Source organism: Vulpes lagopus, chromosome 9, assembly GCF_018345385.1.
Source record: "Vulpes lagopus strain Blue_001 chromosome 9, ASM1834538v1, whole genome shotgun sequence".
NCBI classification, from domain to species: domain Eukaryota; kingdom Metazoa; phylum Chordata; class Mammalia; order Carnivora; family Canidae; genus Vulpes; species Vulpes lagopus.
In genome coordinates, this window is record NC_054832.1 from 63,883,361 (window position 1) to 63,903,973 (window position 20,613).

Below are 20,613 nucleotides of genomic sequence, written 5' to 3' on the forward strand. Positions count from 1 at the left end.
TGCGACTGCGGCGGCCCGCAACGATCCGCGGCCCCGCGATCCCAGGGCCGTTCACTCTGGTTTGAGGGCGAAAACTGTAAGTATCACAGCAGGCGCGCACTCTCCGAGCGGCTACGAACGGGTCACGGGGTCCCGAGGTGGAGCGGCCACTGCTTTCACGAGGGCAGCAGGAAACATTTACCAGGTTAGCGCATCGCAGCCGCACGCTCCACGTTTCCTCAGAAAATTAAACGGCACACGCTCCACAAAACGGCAGGGTTCCCGCCGCCTCCCGCGGGCGCGGGCCTGGGAGGCGCCGGCGCACAGGCAGGACCCGTGACCCGAGGCCCGCGCCACAGCCGGGAACCCGCGAGGCCGCCTCACCGGCCGCCGACACCGCGGACGCTCGACGTGCTTCGCCGGCAGTCACGCCGCGGGGCGGACGGAGACGGGGCGGGGGCGGGGCCACGACGACGGCCCGCCCCCTGTGGCCCCGCCCCCTGTGGCCCCGCCCCGCCGGGCCGTTTGATTAATGACTCCCGCCCCTGTCAGAGCCCCTCAGGTGGGTGCGGACGTCTGCGCGCGTCCTGCCGTCGCAGCCCTACAGCGAGCCTGGCCCACACACGCCTCGCCACGGGGGCGCCCGCATAAAAGGCGCGGCCAGCAGGGGCTGGAGGCGGCTGTCGACCTCGGAGGGACGGGGATGGAGTGACCTGTGTCGCGCGGCCCTGGCCACTCACACCCAGCTCGACGCTCCTGGCCCGCGCGTGCAGCGGAGCGGAGCCCTGCACGGCCGCTCCGGGAAAGGTGAGGACCTCGGGCCGACCCCAGCCACGCCGCTTGGTCCTCAGGTTTGTCACAATAGCGGGTGTCTTAGTCCAAGGTGAGGTCTGGGGGTCCCCTCGACTCCCGCAGGAATTAGAATGAGCTCCCGCCGTCACCACCTCCCCGCCGCCCCCCGGGGTGCCTGGCCTCGAGAGCGAATGGTGCGCGGGCTGCCCGCGTGGGCGCTGAGGAGCCTGCCCCCGGCGAGGCTGCCGCCGAAGTGCGAACAAGTTCCGAACCGGAGCTGTGCTCCCGGGACCCTCCTTCCTCGCTAGCGTAGCCCTTTCGCTTAATTTGTCCCTGAGAAGTAAAGCCGGCACCGCGCCGCTCCTGAGCCTTCTCAGCCCAGGCCCCGTCGGGCTGCGCAGCTCTCCCACCGCGCCCCGGTCGGAAAGACCTCCCCGCGAGGGCGCCCGCGCCACGTCGGTGTCCCCGCCGGCGTGCAGCCGCCGCGAGAGGCCTGCGCTCGCTCGGGGTGAGCCCGACCCGCGCCGGGCCTCACCGCGCCTTGGGTCCTTTGCAGGGCACGCCGCGCGGGAAGCCGCCATGGACCGCGACGGCCCGGCGAGCAGCCCCCTGGTCGCCGGCAACGACACAGCGCCCCCGGTCGCCGCCACCCGCGACTCGAGCCCGGGCAGGGCCTGGGCCGGGACCCGGGCCGGGACCCGCGGGCCCTGGCGGCGGCGGCGCGCGCCTCGGGGGCGGGCGGCCGGCGGCGGCGAACGCAGCGCGGGAGCGCAGCCGCGTGCAGACTCTGCGCCACGCCTTCCTGGAGCTGCAGCGCACGCTGCCGTCGGTGCCGCCGGACACCAAGCTGTCCAAGCTGGACGTGCTGCTGCTGGCCACTACCTACATTGCGCACCTCACCCGCAGCCTGCAGGACGACGCCGAGGCGCCGGCGGACCCAGCGCTGGGCGCCCTGCGCGGAGACGGCTACCTACACCCCGTCAAGGTAGGCAGGCAGGGCGCCCTGCGGAGCTGGGATGGGGAGCCGGGCCCCTTACCCTCCGGGTCGGCCACCGACTGGGCCGATGCCAGGAGCTCTCCCACTCCCCCCTCGGGGAGAGGCGGGGAAGAGACCCAGAGAGCTACGTCGGCCGGCTAGGGCACGGGTAGCGAGGTCCCCCACTGCATAAGGCTGACTCCAGAACTGTTCCTGGGTAGTGGCTTTACATCCGAGGTGGCTTGGGCAGGAGGGGTGACCCACGCCACTTACAGGATGCAGCCTACACGATGCCTTTCCTAGGTGAGAAGTTTCTCGGGAGTTCCTGGTTGGCAAGTTCTAGTGATTTTTAGTATCTGATTTACATTTATGAGCTTTTGAGAGTTTTTAAAAAGCGTGCTTAATTTACATAATTACATTTACATCGCGGTTTTTATCAGATGGTTGAAAAATTTCACGAATTAAGGGGGGGTGATAGAATTATCCCTTTAAATAATCCAGGCAACCATGTTGAAAATTTTTTGTAGAACTGGTAAGAACAAAATGAAACCGTTCTGCCATCCTACGGAGTAAATTTTCAGTCCGTTTTAATAAAGGTTAATTATCATGGTAGACAGTTACGTAGAATGTTAGAAAAACTATAATGCATTTATGTAATTTTCACAATAGGTTAGGGTATGTTAATCAAGTTGATTCAGTACTGTATAAAAATTCTGTAGTGTGCAAAATTAGATCATAGAATTCATTTCGTAGGATTTTTTACATCCCATATAGATAAAATGGTCGGGGTTGTCATTTAACATTGTGTATATGATTGTGATTTATCACCTATATTGCAGTGTTTAGACTCTGCTTTGTTCTTTTCTCCTAGATTTGATTGTTTCAAAATCCAGCATTCAGCTGGCTTTCTGTTCAAAATGCATTATCTTCCCTATATTTTCTAAACCTAAAGGTTCAAGTTTTGGGTTCTACCATTCTGAAATATTTTGCCACACATGCAAATGGAAAATTAGGACTTAGCCTTAAGCATATCAGTGTTCAATTCAGTGAATAATCACTGAAATTTCAGTAGTAAAGTACACTCCCTGATATTAACTGAACTTAAAATTCTGTGGTGAGGTTTAACAGTTTACTTTGCAAATATAATCAACATGATGATAGGCTCAAACTATTTTGAATATAGAAATTTGGAATATCATTTACTTACAATTATGATAGACCTCATTATATTCATGTGTTATACAATCTCTGCTAAAAAGTCATTCATTATTAATTATGGGTTTTGCCCTACTGTCGGCATTAAATTGATACTCAAATATATCATTAATATTAGGTTTCTGTTGACTCGACATTTCCCATATACTCTAAAGAAGTTTAACATTAAGTAGACTTTAATACAGAAAGCATTTGTTAAATGCCTCTGTGGGATATAGAATTCAGGGAAGAAATCAAATTGTTTCACCTTTGTTTCTTATAGTATCTTTTTGAATGAATACTGTTAATAATTTTCATGTAACAATAAGCTTAACAGGGGATCCCTGGGTGGCGCAGCGGTTTGGCGCCTGCCTTTGGCCCAGGGCGCGATCCTGGAGACCCGGGATCGAATCCCACGTCAGGCTCCCGGTGCATGGAGCCTGCTTCTCCCTCTGCCTGTGTCTCTGCCTCTCTCTCTATCTCTCTGTGACTATCATAAATAAATAAAAATTAAAAAAATTTAGAAAAAAAAATAAGCTTAACAGGAGTTGATTCTTTTTGTACTTGATTCAGGCACCAAATGTTTTTGTAGTTTTACAACTCTTAAGAAAAATAAAATCCCATCTGTTCTTAAATCAATTATTTTTATTTTAAAAGACAATTCTAGGAATAATGAAACAAGGTCAAGGATTACCTCTAAAGTGAAATTGATGATGGTTGAACAAGTGACTAGTCTGTTTTAAAATCATTTACTGTGTGTCTACAGTTAGGAAAGTGAATACAATTAAGAGTAAGACTCAGCCCCTGCCCTAAATAAATATATAATAGAGACAAAGACAAAAATAAAATAATACTGTAAGGGATAATGTTCTGTGTGCCATAAGAAAGCTATAATCATGTGCTTGTGGAGGTTTGGAGGAAAAAGATTTCATACACGTAATTGAAACCACCTGTAACACATTATTTTACGGATATTACCAAATGCTTAAGTATTAAGTCTATCTTTGATTAATCTAATGCAAAAGAAATAAAAATATTCTGATTATTTGTATTAATTTTTAGTTAACTAAGGGTGTTGTAACCCTTAGTTTAGAAGTGTTCCAAGATGACTTTTTTCTGCCTTACAACATTAAGTATCACTATGTCTTTGATGATTAAAGATCTGTTAACAAATATTTCAAGGCCAGGATTTTAAGTCATCAGTCCTTATTATCTGTATCAGTCCTTATTTGGGGGAATTTACATTAAGAATATCTCATGAAACTAGAAGGTTTAAGTGACAGGGATCCTGGGGAATAGCCTAAAACAGCAGTTTCCGTCCCTTTGGGATGTGAGCAATTTGATCAGCACCAGTGTACCAAAGGGCGATGATCCTCTAAGACAACAGGGATATTTTTCAGATTCTTTTATTGGGAGAAAAGTACAGATGGGAGAAAAGTACAGGATAATTGCATTATCCCTGGAGAATCACTATTGATGATACACATATAAAATAATTTGTTTTTAAACAACTTTATTTTTTTTTAATTTATTTATGATAGGCACACAGTGAGAGAGAGAGGCAGAGACATAGGCAGAGGGAGAAGCAGGCTCCATGCACCGGGAGCCCGACGTGGGATTCGATCCCGGGTCTCCAGGATCGCGCCCTGGGCCAAAGGCAGGCGCTAACCCGCTGTGCCACCCAGGGATCCCCCATATAAAATAATTTTAAAAATAAATACAAAGTTTTGTTATTTTGGGGTCATTTAACTCCAGAATTCAAGAGCGCATTTTTAAGGTTTTCAGGTTCAGTTCCATTAATTCTGTGAGTTTGCTAGATTGTTATAAGCCTAATGAAATATGGTTTTAAATAAACTTTATTAGATAAAATAGAGGTCAGGATTATGTTAATCTACACAATGTTAAAACATTCCATTGAAAAGTGAAATTTAAAAGTCTACTGGCAGGATCCCACGTCGGGCTCCCAGTGCATGGAGCCTGCTTCTCCCTCTGCCTGTGTCTCTGTGCCTCTCTCTCTGTGACTATTATAAATAAATACAAGTTTATAAAAAAAAAATAAAAATAAAATAAAAGTCTACTGGCTTTTTTGGCATGATACTGACATGCAGCCTAACCAATATTTTATTTACATTTTATTTCTGACACTTAAACTATGTATGTACATTAAATTTAGTTGAATAAAATTATTAGAAGCCTTTTGGAAAATCGAAGTACACAGTTCTTCAAGTTTTATTAAGTTTGTGAAAAATGAGACAAAAATTCACATATATATATATTTTTTAAGATTTTATTTACTTATTCATGAGAGACACAGATAGAGAGGCAGAAACACAGGCAGGAGAAGCAGGCTCCCCATGGGAAGCCCGATGTGGAACTCGATCCCAGGACCCTGGGATCATGACCTGAGCTGGAGGCAGACACCCAACCACTGAGCCATCCAGTCGTCCCAAGCATTAGGTTTTTATGCTCATGAATATGACACAGGAATTTAAAAGTTTGAGAGGCACAGGTTTATAACATGCCAAAAATTCTACACTTAAAATTGATTATTTTAGACCTACACTATTCACTACAAGTATTATTTCAGCTTGGGCTGCCATAACAAAATATCATCGACTGAAAGGCTTCAAAAACAGAAATTTCTTCTCTCATAATTCTGGAGTCTGGAAAGTCTAGGATCAAGGTGCTGGCCAATTGCATTGCTGGTAAGAGCTCTCTTCCTATCTTGCAGTTGGCCAACATCCCTCTTTCTCAGGAGAAAGACGCTTTCTCTTCCTCTTCTTAAAAGACCATTATACCATTATGAAGGACTCAACCTTTTAACCTCATTTAGCCTGAATTACCTCTCCAAACGCCATCATTTGGGAGTTAGAGCAAGAGCATCAACATATGAATGGGGAGGACAAGGCCGAGACACAGTCCATAACACTATGGCAGAAGGTTCTTCAGTATAATGCAGGACTTGAATCTGATCTAACATCAGCTCCTGACATATCAGAAACATGCCAGATCAGTTTCTAAAACCCCTCAGGTTATCGACCCATGATGGCAAGAATCCCAAAGACAGGACCCGTGATACACCCAGAATGTGTAAGAATGCACATCTCTGATTTTTAAAAAAATACCACAAACCTGAAATGAATGCAAAAATAAGTAGCACAGTGTCAGTCTTACTACTGTATCAAATGTAAAAAACAAGGTTGTTTATAGGAAGACTATACAGGAGTAAATAATTATAAATTCTAAGTAATGCAAATTTTATATTTTATCTGTGTTTAAAGTATAGATTTACAGCCAGAATTATCTGAATTTAGGACTCTAAAATGGACCTGAACTGCATGAGAGAGCAAATTCACTTATTATATCTGGAGGCATAAAAATAGGACTTTTGTTGGTTTTGCTAAGAACAGAAACTTCCCAGATAATGTCACATGGAATGCCAGTTTAGGTGATACTAGCTGTACTCAGAAGTACAATCCGACTCCACCTTATACTCAACTTCTGCAAAAAGAAGTCCATTCTGATTTAATTGGTCTGGTGTATGACTTGGCCATAAGTATTTTTTAAAGCTCCCCAAGTGATTTTAATATGAAGTGTGGGTTAAGAATCTGAAGTTCTTGGGACGCATAAGTGGCTCAGTGGTTGAGCATCTGTCTTTGGCTCAGGGTGTGATCCTGGGCCCAGGGGTTGAGTCCCACATAGGGCTCCCTGCAAGGACCCTGCTTCTCCCTCTGCCTATGCCTCTGCTGCTCTCTCTGTGTCTCTCATGAATAAATAAAATATTTTTAAAAATTAAAAAAGAATCTGAAGTTCTTATGGTCTTTACCTTGTTAATGATTGTATCTCTATTTGAACACTGCAGATTATCTGTCAGGCATTTAAGAATATTTAATAGTGTTGTGTAACCAGGAGTGAGCTTGTGAATGTTTGATGATAAAAATAGCCTACTACTTACTGCAGCATTTACTCTCTGGAGAGTGCTGGATCCCATTGCTGACCTTTGGGAGTTGCACTTTACTAATCTAAAGACTTCTCTTAGGCAGCCCGGGTGGTTCAGTGGTTTAGTGCCACCTTCAGCCCAGGCATGATCCTGGAGACCTGGGATCGAGTCCCATGTAGGGCTCCCTGCATGGAGCCTGCTTCACCCTCTGCCTGTATCTCTGCCTCTCTCTCTGTGTCTCTCATGAATAAATAAATAAAACCTTAAAAAAAAAAAAAAAGACTTCCCTTTGTATAAAAGTAGTATTTCTCTGACTAGTTTTCCAAGGACCTTAGAACTGATTATCAGACACCCCTCCCCCCAAAAATATCTGAAAGTACTAGTTATGTAATATGTTTTTTTTATCACTGGATCTATTTGGCAGTAAGTGATATTATTTTTTAAAGGTCCAATTTTAAGGTGAATTTAGAAAAATCTCAATTAGAATACAAATGTGATCATTACTGAAACGTGAATGCTGTATGATCCTACTATATCCAGATATTTATTTTGGGTATTTTATCTACATAACACCAAATATTCTAACATTTGCAACATTGAAATACCACTTTTAGCTAGATGATATTTTTTTTAAGATTTTAATTTATCTGAGAGTGAGTGAGTGCAGGGGGAGGGGCAAAGGAGAGGGACAAGCAGATTCTGCCCTGAGTGTGGAGCCCACTCAGGACTCGATCCCAGGATCCTGAGATCATGGCCTGAGCAGAAACCAAGAGTTGGACACTTAATGGACTGAGCCACCTAGATGCCCTTAGATAAAATGTTTAAATAATTGAATTGGTCACTTTTCCTTATACTTCTGTGACAAGTGAGAACATAAAATATTTACTATGAATAACTCCTTAAAATATCTTTAAAGCCAGAGATCTGGGATCCCTGGGTGGCGCAGCGGTTTGGCGCCTGCCTTTGGCCTACGGCGCGATCCTGGAGACCCGGGATCGAGTCCCACGTCGGGCTCCCGGTGCATGGAGCCTGCTTCTCCCTCTGCCTGTGTCTCTGCCTCTCTCTCTCTCTCTGTGACTATCATAAATAAATAAAAATAAAATAAATAAAAGATTTAAAAAAAAAATAAAGCCAGAGATCTTGTTTTAGGCTTAATTTTGTTTTAGATTTAGTTTTAAATTAAAATACTGTTGATAGATATATTTTCCTCCACTTAACTATATTCATACTCCATGACTTCTTGAAGTTCTTGTCCAAATGCACCCATATTATTTTCTACAGTTATTTTTTTTTATTTTCTACAGTTATGATCAAAGTCTTGGCATATTTTTACTTTTATTGTTAGCATTAATAAACATTTTATCATGTTGTTCCTCAGACTTTTCACAATTACAATTGTTACTAGCTTCATGGTATTGCATTTGCCTTGAGGCAATCGGAATTTTTGATATTACTATAACAGACATTATCTGTCATAGATACTAACTTTTGGATTCTTGTTTAAATATTCTTTTTCAGAAATGGCCCATGCGATCAAGATTATACATTGGTGCTACTGGTCAGTTTCTGAAGCATTCTGTGTCTGGAGAAAAAGCAAATCATGGCAGTACTACAACAGACTCACAGCCTTAGGTTTTGCCCTGGTGGGTGCTAGTACAAAGTGGCATCTATTGTTTCTAAATAGTAGGAAATCATTCTATATTTATTACATCATACAACAAACATCATTCCTGAAAGTTTACGTATGAATCCATAATGGGAAGTTCAGATTTACCTGTCTAATTTAAATAAATGTGGGTTGAAATAATCAGTCTTATATAAAATACACAGCTTATCTATCCATTGTGAGAAATAGTTACTACTATATAGTGCAAGAAAAAGTATAGAGAAAAGAAAGACCTCAAAATCAAAGAATTGTGAATATATCAAAGAATGCACATGTCCTCTGTAGTGTATCTATTACGCACTGAAAACCTGATATCTATCAATAATTTTTATAGTTTAAAAAAAATTAGACATCAGTATTCCATTTTTGTGAAAACCAGTTTGTGCTTAAGTAGTCTAAGAAGTCATTTCAGTTGGAAAGTGTGAGATCATTTATTCAGTTTTAGCTGAAGATATGGAATGAAAAGATTGTTGGGGTAATATGAAGTTGCAATAACTTCTGCAACTAGTGATTTTTCTCTCAGTAAACTTGTTTGGAGTATTCGAATACTTTATTGGATAGAGCTTGGCCACCTTTCCTAGATAACTATGAAATACCATGTTTCCAAACTGTGGAGGGCTTTGGGAATCCCTGCAGCCCAGTGTGAACAGCAGGTGAGTGTCACCGGGCAGCAGGGTTTGTCACCCTCCTCCCTGTCATTCCATATCCATCTCACCCTCTTTCAGGTCCTAGACTAGCTGAGCAGGTGCAGCTGCAGCCACTTAACAGAGAGTCAACCTGTCACAGTCAGGGCTTCTCCCCCTTGTCAGTTGCTGTTCACAATCTACTTGGCCATTATGAAATAGGAGAAAACCTGTCTGATTTGGGGATTCTGGCACTAATCTGCACTGTGAGGGGGTCTGAGGACACTGAGTGGCTACCCTGGGCTAACCCAGGCCCGAGTTTATCCCCCTGATCCTGCCCGCAGACTGAATCCGCCCCAGGAATGTCCTCTGTGATGGGCCTCTCCCATCACACTCCACACCAGATGCCCAGGGAGCGGCTGCACTGCCAGACTGTGCCAGTTTTAGTTTCCAACAGGAGCTCGGGGATCAGAGCCAGGAAGTAGAAATGTTGGTCGGGGAACACACTGAACCCCAAGCAGGTCTGTTGTCATGTCTTGACTCTCTTTCTTCTTTTTCTCCTCAGTCTCTACTATTCCTCTTTCAACTGTAAAGTTCATTTCTTTCTCAATAACCTAGTGTTAAAGTAGCTGAATTTGATCCAAGATTAGCAAACAGAAAAGTATAGTAATGGACTTGGTTGAACCGCTTAATATAGCTGTTGAACCATCATTTTATTTTTCTCCTCCCTGCAGTTTTCTTCCAGCTCTTGGCAGCGAAATGAGGTAAAAGACCATTTGAAGGCAAAAACCATCACTCAATTGATTCAGCCACACATGGCCATATCTTGGCTCATATCTGATAGCTTATAATTTTTATTATTTTAATGTGAATATGCCTTGTAATGTGACCAAAGCATGTCTTTACAAGAAAAGGCATATAATAAAAACTTTCTACATATTAATAGGTAGCAAAAATGTTTATATATTTAAATATTTGTGAATATATTTACCCACTCATATAACATTGAAAGGAATAAAATGTAAAATGAGATATGAATTCAGCCATTCACTATTGTAAGTTATTGCCATAAAAAGTGCTGAGAATAATCTTTTATCTTAAGGAATGAAATCAAAGTTCTTTAAAGTTACCTACTGAACTCTAAATGCCACATTTAATACCAAGAGTTTCAGAAAAATGGTTTTCTTGCTAATAATCTATTTGGCTACAGTTGTTAAAGCATTTAATTGGGTTAAAACTATGATTTCTGTTGAATTGCCAGACTTCCCTAAATCATCCTGTTAAATAGTTAAGCTTTGCCTTTGGCAGTATTACTTTTTATTTCTTCTTGTCCACTTACAGAAAAGAAATGTTTTAATGCCAAAAAAGTATACTTCTGTCATAGGTTTTCATAACATTTCCTTAAATTGCTAAATATGGTAACAGCTTTTGGTAGATTGGAAGATCTCAAGGGAGAAGTTGCATATTTTCACCCAAAGATTGAAAGGAGCATGTTGTTTTAATTAATGGTGCATGGTCAGGATAAAGGTATTATTAAAATAAAGCATTAATTTGAAAATTAATTTAGTCTGTTAAATTTGCATCTGTCTCTTGGGGTATTTAACAAATATTAAGGTACTTAAGGTACATCTGAAATCTTTCCAGAAGATAGGTAACTATTTAGCATTAACGTCTTCACCGTGCTTCCCTTAATGGAGTATCTATTAGGACCAGGGAGAGGAGGTTTATTTGGATCATAGTATTATCCTACAGTCTACAAGGGAAATCCTAAATTTCTGTCATTTCACTCTCAGCTCTCAGCAATATGACATACATTTAAATTCCTCTAATGAATATTTTAGAGGATATGGAAGTGCCTGTTTAGAAGTATAATCAGTTACAACAGTCTTTAAAAGTATTGTTTCCTTTTCTGATTATAAAAATGCAATGCTGTTTATTATATGCTGATTATGCATCAATAGTTATACTAAAAGTATGTATATATAGATATTCCCTGTTTTAAAAATTAAAACTTAATAAAAGGGGTAATGTGGCAAATAGAAGTCCTGCAATTGAAGAGGGTGTTTGGGATATAGAGTAAGGGTGGGGAAATCTAATCACACGTTACCTGGTAATAAAGATGGGTTTTGCATTTTTATAAGGCATATTTGGCCAAACTACTTCAACCTGCAGTTACAGATATTCTAAACAGTAGTTTTCTTATCTATTCACGGAGACTTTATTTAAACTTAGAAGAAGTTGTGCAAAAAGAAAATAAATAATGATTGACCTTACTGAAGTACCCACTCATTATTTTATTAAAATTGTTTTTTGGTCAAATTATTTAATAATTTCTCTTTCTCTCACAGGTCCTCATTTTATATTCATGAAAGCAACTAACCAGTTATTATCAAGAAAAGAGAAAGTATTCAGACTCTAGTAAGATCTCTCTCCCTCTGTTTCTCTCTCTCTCTCTGTTTTTTAGTGGGGAGAGAATTCTATATTTTCAGCACATCATTTATTTAAGCCTTAGGGTACCATTAGGGTACCATTTCTGAGGAAATAAACCAATACAGACAAAACATTTCTGTAGTGGCCTACATAATTCCCTTAAAAATCAACACTTGAATTGTATCTGATGTAATTATAAGACAAGTTGCCTGTTGGCTCCACATAAAATTGTATTCTTAGCTGGCAGGGAGAAGAAATTATAAATCAAACTGATTGCTTCTGATCCAAATTTATATATTAAATATCTTACTTTGAGAGGATGGCTTAATCCGCATGCTTTTTCCCAACCATGTATAGGTTATTGCAGATTATATCGTATATTTTATTTGAAAAGGTATGAACTTGGACTCTTCAAGCATTGGCAGATTCTGTTTTCATCTGGTAACATTCTTTTTTTTTTTAAAGATTTATTTATTTGAGAAAGAGAGGGAGCACAAGTGGGAGGGGCAGAGAGAGAGAGAGAGAGAATCCCAAACCTATTCTCATTGAGCTCGACAAAGGGCTTAATACCAGGACTCTGAGATCATGACCTGAGGCAGACGCTTAACCCATTGAGCCATCCAAGCACCTCAAATTCTTTTTATTTATTTTTTAAACATTGCTGGAGGATGCGATCTCTACAGTTTCCTAAATGACTTACAACTAGTAGTGTACTATTGCTCTTTCTCCATGGCACACTATTTTTTTTTTTTAAGATTTTATTTATTTATTCATGAGATACACACAGAGAGGCAGAGACATAAACAGAGGGAGAAGCAGGCTCCCTGCGGGGAGCCTGATGTGGGACTCCATCCCAGGACCTCAGGATCACGCCCTGAGCCAAAGACAGACACTCAACCGCTGAGCCACACAGGCATCCCACACTTTTGATTTTTTAGTTTTGTTTTTGTTCTTATTGTAACTTTAAAAATATCCCAAGCTAAGATTCCCAATTTTTAAAAGGAATACTAGGGAAATACAAAATTGTATATCTCAAAGAAATCAATATGTACCTCTGTTACATACTGGTAGCAGCATAAGACTGTCTTACTGGAGAAAAAAAATGCCCTTTAAATCCTATAGATTTGTTTCCTATAAAATTTGAGGACAGCACAGATGGTACTGCTGCACAGTTGGGAATGTGGGACATTAAGTATTCTTGCCTAACTATATAAACCCGGGAAGGTCTTCCCTTCCTATGTTTATACAAGTCTTAGTTTTAATTCATAAGAGAAACCAGCTCAGTGAAATATACCTCCGTCACTCAAACTCTCATTATAAATTGTACCATAGCATTCAGCTGTCAGAAGCTTTTAAATTATAAACTGAAGAATAATCTTAACTATTAGGCTTAAAGATTATGTCAATAGTCATTTCCTGTGCATATGAATGTTACTGAAGAAACTCGTGCATTCCTGCCTTCTCAGAACAAGAAGTATGTCCATGGGGAGCTCTGGAGGTAGACTTAAATCACTTGTCTCCATTTTTATGGTCAATATGAGGTCTAAATAAGAATTGATCTTAAACATTCTTATTTTCTAGTAAGTTCTGAAATGCCTCAATTTAAAAATCTTTAATGTGTGCTATTATAAAGCATCTTAATGCTTTACATAGATGCATATATAATATGGATCAGTATTTTTTTAATTAAGTTGGTTTTTTTTTTTTTAAGGCCTGTGCCTGTGTTTCTCCTTCGTGTGCAGCACATCTGTGCCTCTTGTTGATTGTTAGCCTCTATACTGGAGTCCTCTTGAAACATAGACTATAACCAAGTGGAAAAAGTGGTGTCCAATGGCAGAAACAGGAGAGTCAAGAGAAGGAAGAAAGTGGGAAGTGGGAGGCTATTTCCAAATCCTCCTTTTGGAGAGAGAAGGCCAGTTCTACCATGGAGCCAATCAGACTTAAGAGTGTGTTCTGGGATGTACAGGAGAGACTGCCTTCAAATATATATATATATATATATATATATATATATATATATATATATATATTTAAAATTTTATTTATTAGAGCACAAGTGGGGGTGACTTGAGAGGGAGGGGGCAAAGGGGAGAGAGAAGCAGACTCCCTACTGAGCAGAGAGCCCAACCCCAAAGGGGTTGACCCCAACTGAGCCACCCAGGTGCCCCGAGAGATTATATATTTTTAAATATTAAACTGATTTAGTAGGGTACAGGCTCCCCTAGTCAGTGAATTAAGGACCTCTGGTTAAGGGGAGACTCCTAGAATGAAGTCATTGCATACCTTTGAAGTCACAAAACTGACTCAGAATCCCTAGTAAGATAATAGACCTAAAGATCAAACTTTATTAAAAGAGAATAAATTCAAAATTCAAAAAGTTGCCTTCTGTGTATAACAGGCAAGATAGGAGGTCTATAAATAGAGTTTTACTCTAAGTGGTAATAGCGGGGAGAGTCAGGCCAGGGGGCAGACAGGGAGAAAGGCCCCAGTGCAGGCATAACTCCCCGATGTCATCCACTGTGGGTAGAGTGAGGAAATGCGGGGCAATAAAGATACGGAGATACACTTCTCTAGGCAAAGCCTGGGGGGCTGCAAACCCCTGAAGAAGCCCTGGATTTCACCTGGAGCGACATCCATGCAAAAGGCGACGAGAGGCAGTGGCTGAGCAAGGATCTGGAGAGCAGCTGGACGCGGCAGGCAGTTGCAGAAGCCAGGAGGCCTGGAATCAGGGAGACAGCAGAATAGGGCGGGTGGGGGGCCTCAGAACTGAAGGTTGCAGGCAGGACTCAGAGCCCCAGTAGTAACACCAGCATGACACCAAGGTAGCAGGCACACCATTTCAGCTGGGTCTATACCCAAGGATATGAAGGCATGGGAGCTGCAGTTTCTCCCTCCACTTCCTTTGGATTATATAACTTCTCCTTGAAGCTAACCAGGGACTGAAAGGAAAGGGCAGGTACGAAGTCCATGGAGAGGAAAAAACAGCCTCGAGAGAATCTCAGCTTTTATTTAACTGCATATTTAACTGCCTGTTTGGTGGGTATTTTTCCCCTTTAAGGGTAGAGATTCCAGAACAAGATGAAGTTGGATGCAGGACATAAAGCTACATTATTTTCTTCACATTCAAGTCCTGGTGTGGACATTTTAACCCACTTATGTCATTTATTGTTTTATTTTTTTTAAAGAATTTATTTGAGAGAGAGAGAGAGCACAAGCAGGTGCAGTAGCAGAGGGAGAGGGAGAAGCAGGTTCCCCACTGAGCTGGGAGCCTGACTACCGGGAATTGATCCCAGGACCCCAGGATCATGACCTGAGCTGAACGCACTTAACCAACTGAGCCACCCAGGCACCCCCCACTTATGCCACTTAGATTAACTATCTGCATTGACAATTTTTTTTTAAAGATTTTATTTATTTATTCATGAGAGACAGATTTTATTTATTTATTCATGAGAGACAGACGGAGAGAGGTCATGGGACCTCTGCAAATGGATTAGGGAATTCAGAGTGTGAGAAGCTTGCCCAGGGATGCCCAGCTAGTCAATGGCAGACCCAGAATTCAGACTGCAGCTCTGAGAGTCTGATTCTTACCTGCTCTAGGCTGCCTGCCCTGTTACTTCCCTGGATAGTCAGACATTCCAGTGTCCTACCCCCAGTCCTGGTGGAAAAATATCCTTCTTTGCTTCAGGTCTCTCACTGTGATATGTATTTATCTTAGTGTTTGCCCTCAACAAATTTCTCTTGCCTTTCCTCCTGTTTCCCTCAGCCCATAAAGCTAATAGAAATAATAGCTGAAAAAATTCATGTAGACAGCAGAAAAGTCAGGAATTCTTCTCTGGCTGCTTAGTTCAATTGGATGGAGGATTAAAAATAGCAAGGTGAAGTGTGACACATATACAACAAAAATCCACACAAACCAAAAAGCCATAAAGGAAAAGATGGGTAACTTTGACTATGTAAAAATAAATTCATAAAACAAAAGAAAAAATCAAGGAAGACAAAAAGGCTAAAAGCAAACCTGGGGTAAGGGGGAGCAGGGAAGGAGGCCACAACATGTGAGATAGTCACAGTAGTAACTTCCTTTATACAAAATCAGCTCTCAGAAATTAAAAAAACCAGCAGCTCGGTAGAAAATTCTGCAAATGGGGGGCACCTGGGTGGCTCAGCAGGTTAAGCATCTGCTTTGGCTCAGGTCATGATCCCCAGGTCCTGGAATGGAGCTTGTGTAGGGCTCTTTGCTCAGCAGGGAGCCTGCTTCTCCCACTCCCTCTGCCCCTCCCCCTGGTTTGCTCTCTCTCTGTCAAATAAATAGATAATTTTTTTTAATTCTGCAAAAGGTAGGGATCCCTGGGTGGCGCAGCGGTTTAGCGCCTGCCTTTGGCCCAGGGCGCGATCCTGGAGACCCGGGATCGAATCCCACATCGGGCTCCCGGTGCATGGAGCCTGCTTCTCCCTCTGCCTGTGTCTCTGCCTCTCTCTCTCTCTCTCTCTCTCTGTGTGACTATCATAAATAAATAAAAATTAAAAAAAAATTTAAAAAGAACCAAAATATTAAAAAAAAAATTCTGCAAAAGGTATGGGAAGTTCATAGAAGACAGCCAACATCTGTGATGAAAAGACACAAACCCACATGATATTAAGAAATACAAATTTAAAAAGCAATAAAATAACATTTCACCTATCAGAATAATACAAACTATCCAGTTGTAAGACACATTACTCTTACTCTACCACTTCCTATTTTACTTTCCATTATAGAACACACACACACACACACACACACACACACACACAGCTATCCCATGCTTCAGTGCCTTTATTTACAAATCATCAGTTGGTCCACAAATATTTTTTCATTATTTTTTATTGAAGTATAATTAACTGTCGTGTTATATTAGTTTCAAGCTTACAATATAGTGATTGAACAATTCTATACATTTCTCAGTGCTCATCATAACTGTACTCTTAATCCTCTTTATTTCACCCATTCCCCACTCTCCTCCCCTCTGGCAATCACCAGTTGTCTGAGTTTAAGTCTGTTTTTTTTTTGTTTGTTTGTTTGTCTCTTTTTCTTCATTTGGTCATTTGTTTCGTTTCTTAAATGCCACATATGACTGAAGTCATATGGTAATTGTCATTCTGTATGACTGATTTCACTTAGCATTATACCCTGTGGGATTGCAAATGGCAAGATTTCTTTCTTTTTATGGATGAGTAATATTCCATTGTAAATATATACTACAACTTCTTTATTCATCTGTGGATGGACACTGCATTGCTTCCATATTGTGGCTATTATAAATAATCCTGCAATAAACAGAAGGGTGCATGTTTTTGGATTAGTGTTTCCATTTTCTTTGGATAAATACAAAGTGGTGAAATTAATGGATCATATGGTACTATGTTTAATTTTTTGAGGAATCTCTATACTGTTTTCCACAGTGGCTGCACCAATTTGCATTCCCTCTAACACTGTGTGAGAGTTCCTTTTTCTCAAAATGGTTTCTTGCATTTTAGGTTCTGTCCATTCTCACCAGTGTAAGATATCTCATTGTGGTTTTGATTTGCATTTCCCTGGTGATTAGTTATGTTGAGTATTTTTTCATGTGTCTATTGACCTTTTATTTGTCTTATTTGGAAAAATGCCTGTTCACATCTTCTGCCCATTTTTTTTTCTGCCCATTTTTTAATACTGTACTATACTATAACAATATAATACTATATTATTATTGTGCTTATTTGTTTTTTAATGCTACAGCACATACTGTTTATTGCTTACTGTATCAGTTAGGAATTGTATTCAGCTACTAATATAAAAGACCCAACTTTACAGACTTAAATAATTTAGGACTTTATTCTCTCATGTAAAAGAAATCCATAGGTAGGCAGTCCAAGATTGGTAAGATAGCTTCATAAAGTTATCAGAGTCCAAGGCTCCTACTTATTTCTTAGTGCCCAAAACTTGGGCACAAGGTCACCCCAGGTGTAAGGAAGGTATATCAGTCTGGGTTTTGTTGAGGTGTCTGCTCCAAATAGCTTAAAAAGAAAGATGCAGAATGCCTGGGTGGCTCAGCCAGTTAAGTGTCTGACTCTTGATTTCAGCTGGGGTCCTGAGATCTAGCCCTGCATCTGGCTCCCTAATGGGGAGCTTAAGATTCTCTCTCCCTCTTCCTCTGCTCCTCCCCCCACGGAGTGGGGAGTACACTCTCTCTCTGAAAAATAAACATAAAAAGATAATGAAAGAATGGGGTCCCTGGTCAGTTAAGTGTCCAAATCTTGGTTTTGACTCAGGTCATGATCTCAGGGTCATGGGATCAGCGCCATCTGGCTCAGTGGGGAGTCTGCTTGGGATTCTCTCTCCCTCCCTCTCTGCCTCTCCTCCTGTTGGTGTTCTCACTAGCTCTGTCTCTCAAATAAATTAAAAAATAAAATCTTTTAAAGAAAATAGAAGCTTGTTATAGAGCATTAGTGACTTAGAGAATCATTGAGATGAAACAAACTCAGGCTTAATTTATAGGAAGAATTTCCAAAGTCATTCCACAGAACTGGGCTGCCAAGGCAGCTGATACTTCTTCAATGATCTGGACTCTGCCTGCCAAATGAGAAGCTACTCCACAGATTCTAGAAGCACACTGCCTTTGCTGCAAATATGTCAGCAAACTAGACGGCTCCTGGCCTGCTTTTCTCATTACATAACTTCATTTAGAATTCAGGTTTTGCACCAATGTATTTGATTGGCAGGACCCAATTCACATCCAGAATCCTAGCTGCAAGAGAGTCTTGGAATATGTAATGCTTAGCTTTTGGCCTCTGCAGTACAGAAACACAGATTAGGGCACCTAGGTGGCTCAGTGGTTGAGCGTCTCCCTTTGGCTCTGATCCTGGGGTCCTGGGATCGAACTCCCCACAGGAAGCCTGCTTCTCCCTCAGTCTATATCTCTGCCTCTACCTCTGTGTCTTTCATGAATAAATAAATAAATAAAATATTAAAAAAAAAAAAGAAACACAGATTAAAGGAGGCTGGAATAGCTATCAAGTGAGGCAGTCTCCAGCATCTACTACAGGAGGCAGGGGAAACAGGCAAACAGTTTGGCTTAGCTCTAAAACTAGGCCAAACACAAAATCAGTCTCATTATCAGAGAAGAGGGCTGGGATGGCTACAGAGGCAGCAACAAGAGTGTGTGCTGTGGATACCGGATCCAGTCTTAAGAAATCAAGAAAGACTTTCCTGAGAAGGCAAGAAAGAGGGGTGCCTGGGTGGCTCAGTCAGTAAGAGTCTAACTCTTATAGTAAAAAAAAAAAAAAAAAAAAAAAAAAGTCTAACTCTTGATCTCACCTCATGTCTTGATCTCGGGTTCATGAACTCAAGCCCTACAATGGACTCCACTTAAATAAGAAAAGAAAAGAGAAGGCAAAGAGGGATAAGAAGATTATTCCAAGCACAGGGAAAAGCAAGAATATGCTGCTTTGAAAGAAGGAGCATGGTGAAGGGGGATGAATACTTTACATATATTATTTCATTTTATCCTCATAAAAATCATAGAAATGAGTACTGTATCATTCCCAATTTTCAGATCAAGGAGGGCCTTTCAAGGCCCATTAAAGAACTTGGATTTCAAGGCAGCCAGAAATTCTGCATAGGAATGCAGAGGTGTTGGGTGTTAGGGAGCTGCTGATAAGCGCAGAGAAGAATTCAGACTTCCAAACAGCATAAAACATCATAAATACAATGATAAAGACTGGAAAAGTTACTTGCAATGCATGTAACTGTTAATCGACAAAGGATTAGTATCTAGAATATATAAAGAAATCCCATAAATCAATTTTATTTTTTTCTTAAAGATTTTTTTAAATGTATTTATTAGAGACAGAGAGAGAGAGAAACAGGCAGAGGGAGAAACAGGCTCCATGCAGGGAGCCTGACATGGGACTCGATCCTGGGTCTCCAGGATCACACCCTGGGCAGAAGGCAGCATTAAACCACTGAGCCACCGGAGCTGCCCCCATAAATCAATTTTAAAAATTACTAATGCTCCAATATACAATTGGGTGAAGGCTAGGACTTACAGAAGTGAAAAAACCCAAATGGTTAAAAACATACAAAACTTTTTTTTTTTTTTTTTTTTTATGATAGTCACAGAGAGAGAGAGAGAGAGGCAGAGACACAGGCAGAGGGAGAAGCAGGCTCCATGCACCGGGAGCCCGACGTGGGATTCGATCCCGGGTCTCCAGGATCGCGCCCTGGGCCAAAGGCAGGCGCCAAACCGCTGTGCCACCCAGGGATCCCCATACAAAACATTTTTAAGGAAAAAATATATATGTAAAATTATCCTTTCAAACCTCATGGTAAATGCAAATTAAAATAACAATAAATACCATTTGACATTTATCAGATTGGCAAAAATGTCTAAATGTCTAAATTCTGAAGCAAGTTTTGAGAGGGATGTGATACAACCACTTAGAAAACAATTTGACTATATAAGTATGAAGAGGCATTCCTCCTTCAATCCTTCAATCCAGCAGTTCAGCTTCTTGGGAATGGTGTTCTGTGAGAACCAACTGTTAGTTATTCAACTATTCAGGTCATATAGAAACCAATTGATAAATGGTTAGCATCTCGAAATCAGTCATGATGGGAATATTTACCATAGAAATCTGTAACCCTAACAAGTCAGGGTTTGGGTGTTTTGTTTTGTTTTTAGGTCCTGTTTATCAGAATACCATTGTACATAGAGAAACTTTCATGCAGAGATGCCTGGGTGGCTCAGCAGTTGAGAGGCTGCCTTCGGCTCAGGGTGTGATCCCGGGATCCTGAGATCGAGTCCCACATCCAGCTCCCTGTAAGGCGTCTGCTTTTCCCTCTGCCTGTGTCTCATAAATAAATAAATAAAATCTTTGAAAAGAAAAAAGGAAAAAAAAAGAAACTTTCATGCAGATGCACAGAACACTGTGGAAGAAACATTCAGAAGATTCTGTGCCATGTTTAATTTTATGGAGTATTAATTTCAGGACA

General features: G+C 41.4%; 1 protein-coding gene across 1 annotated transcript; it reads left to right on the forward strand.

The window, feature by feature from the left end:
- The first annotated feature begins 1,350 nt into the window (after positions 1–1,350).
- On the forward strand, positions 1,351–11,194 carry TCF24 (transcription factor 24). The gene is given in 3 exon segments (XM_041769335.1): positions 1,351–1,446; positions 1,448–1,756; positions 8,400–11,194. Coding segments are annotated over 3 exon segments (519 nt in total). The 3' UTR covers positions 8,514–11,194.
- Positions 11,195–20,613: the final 9,419 nt, after the last annotated feature.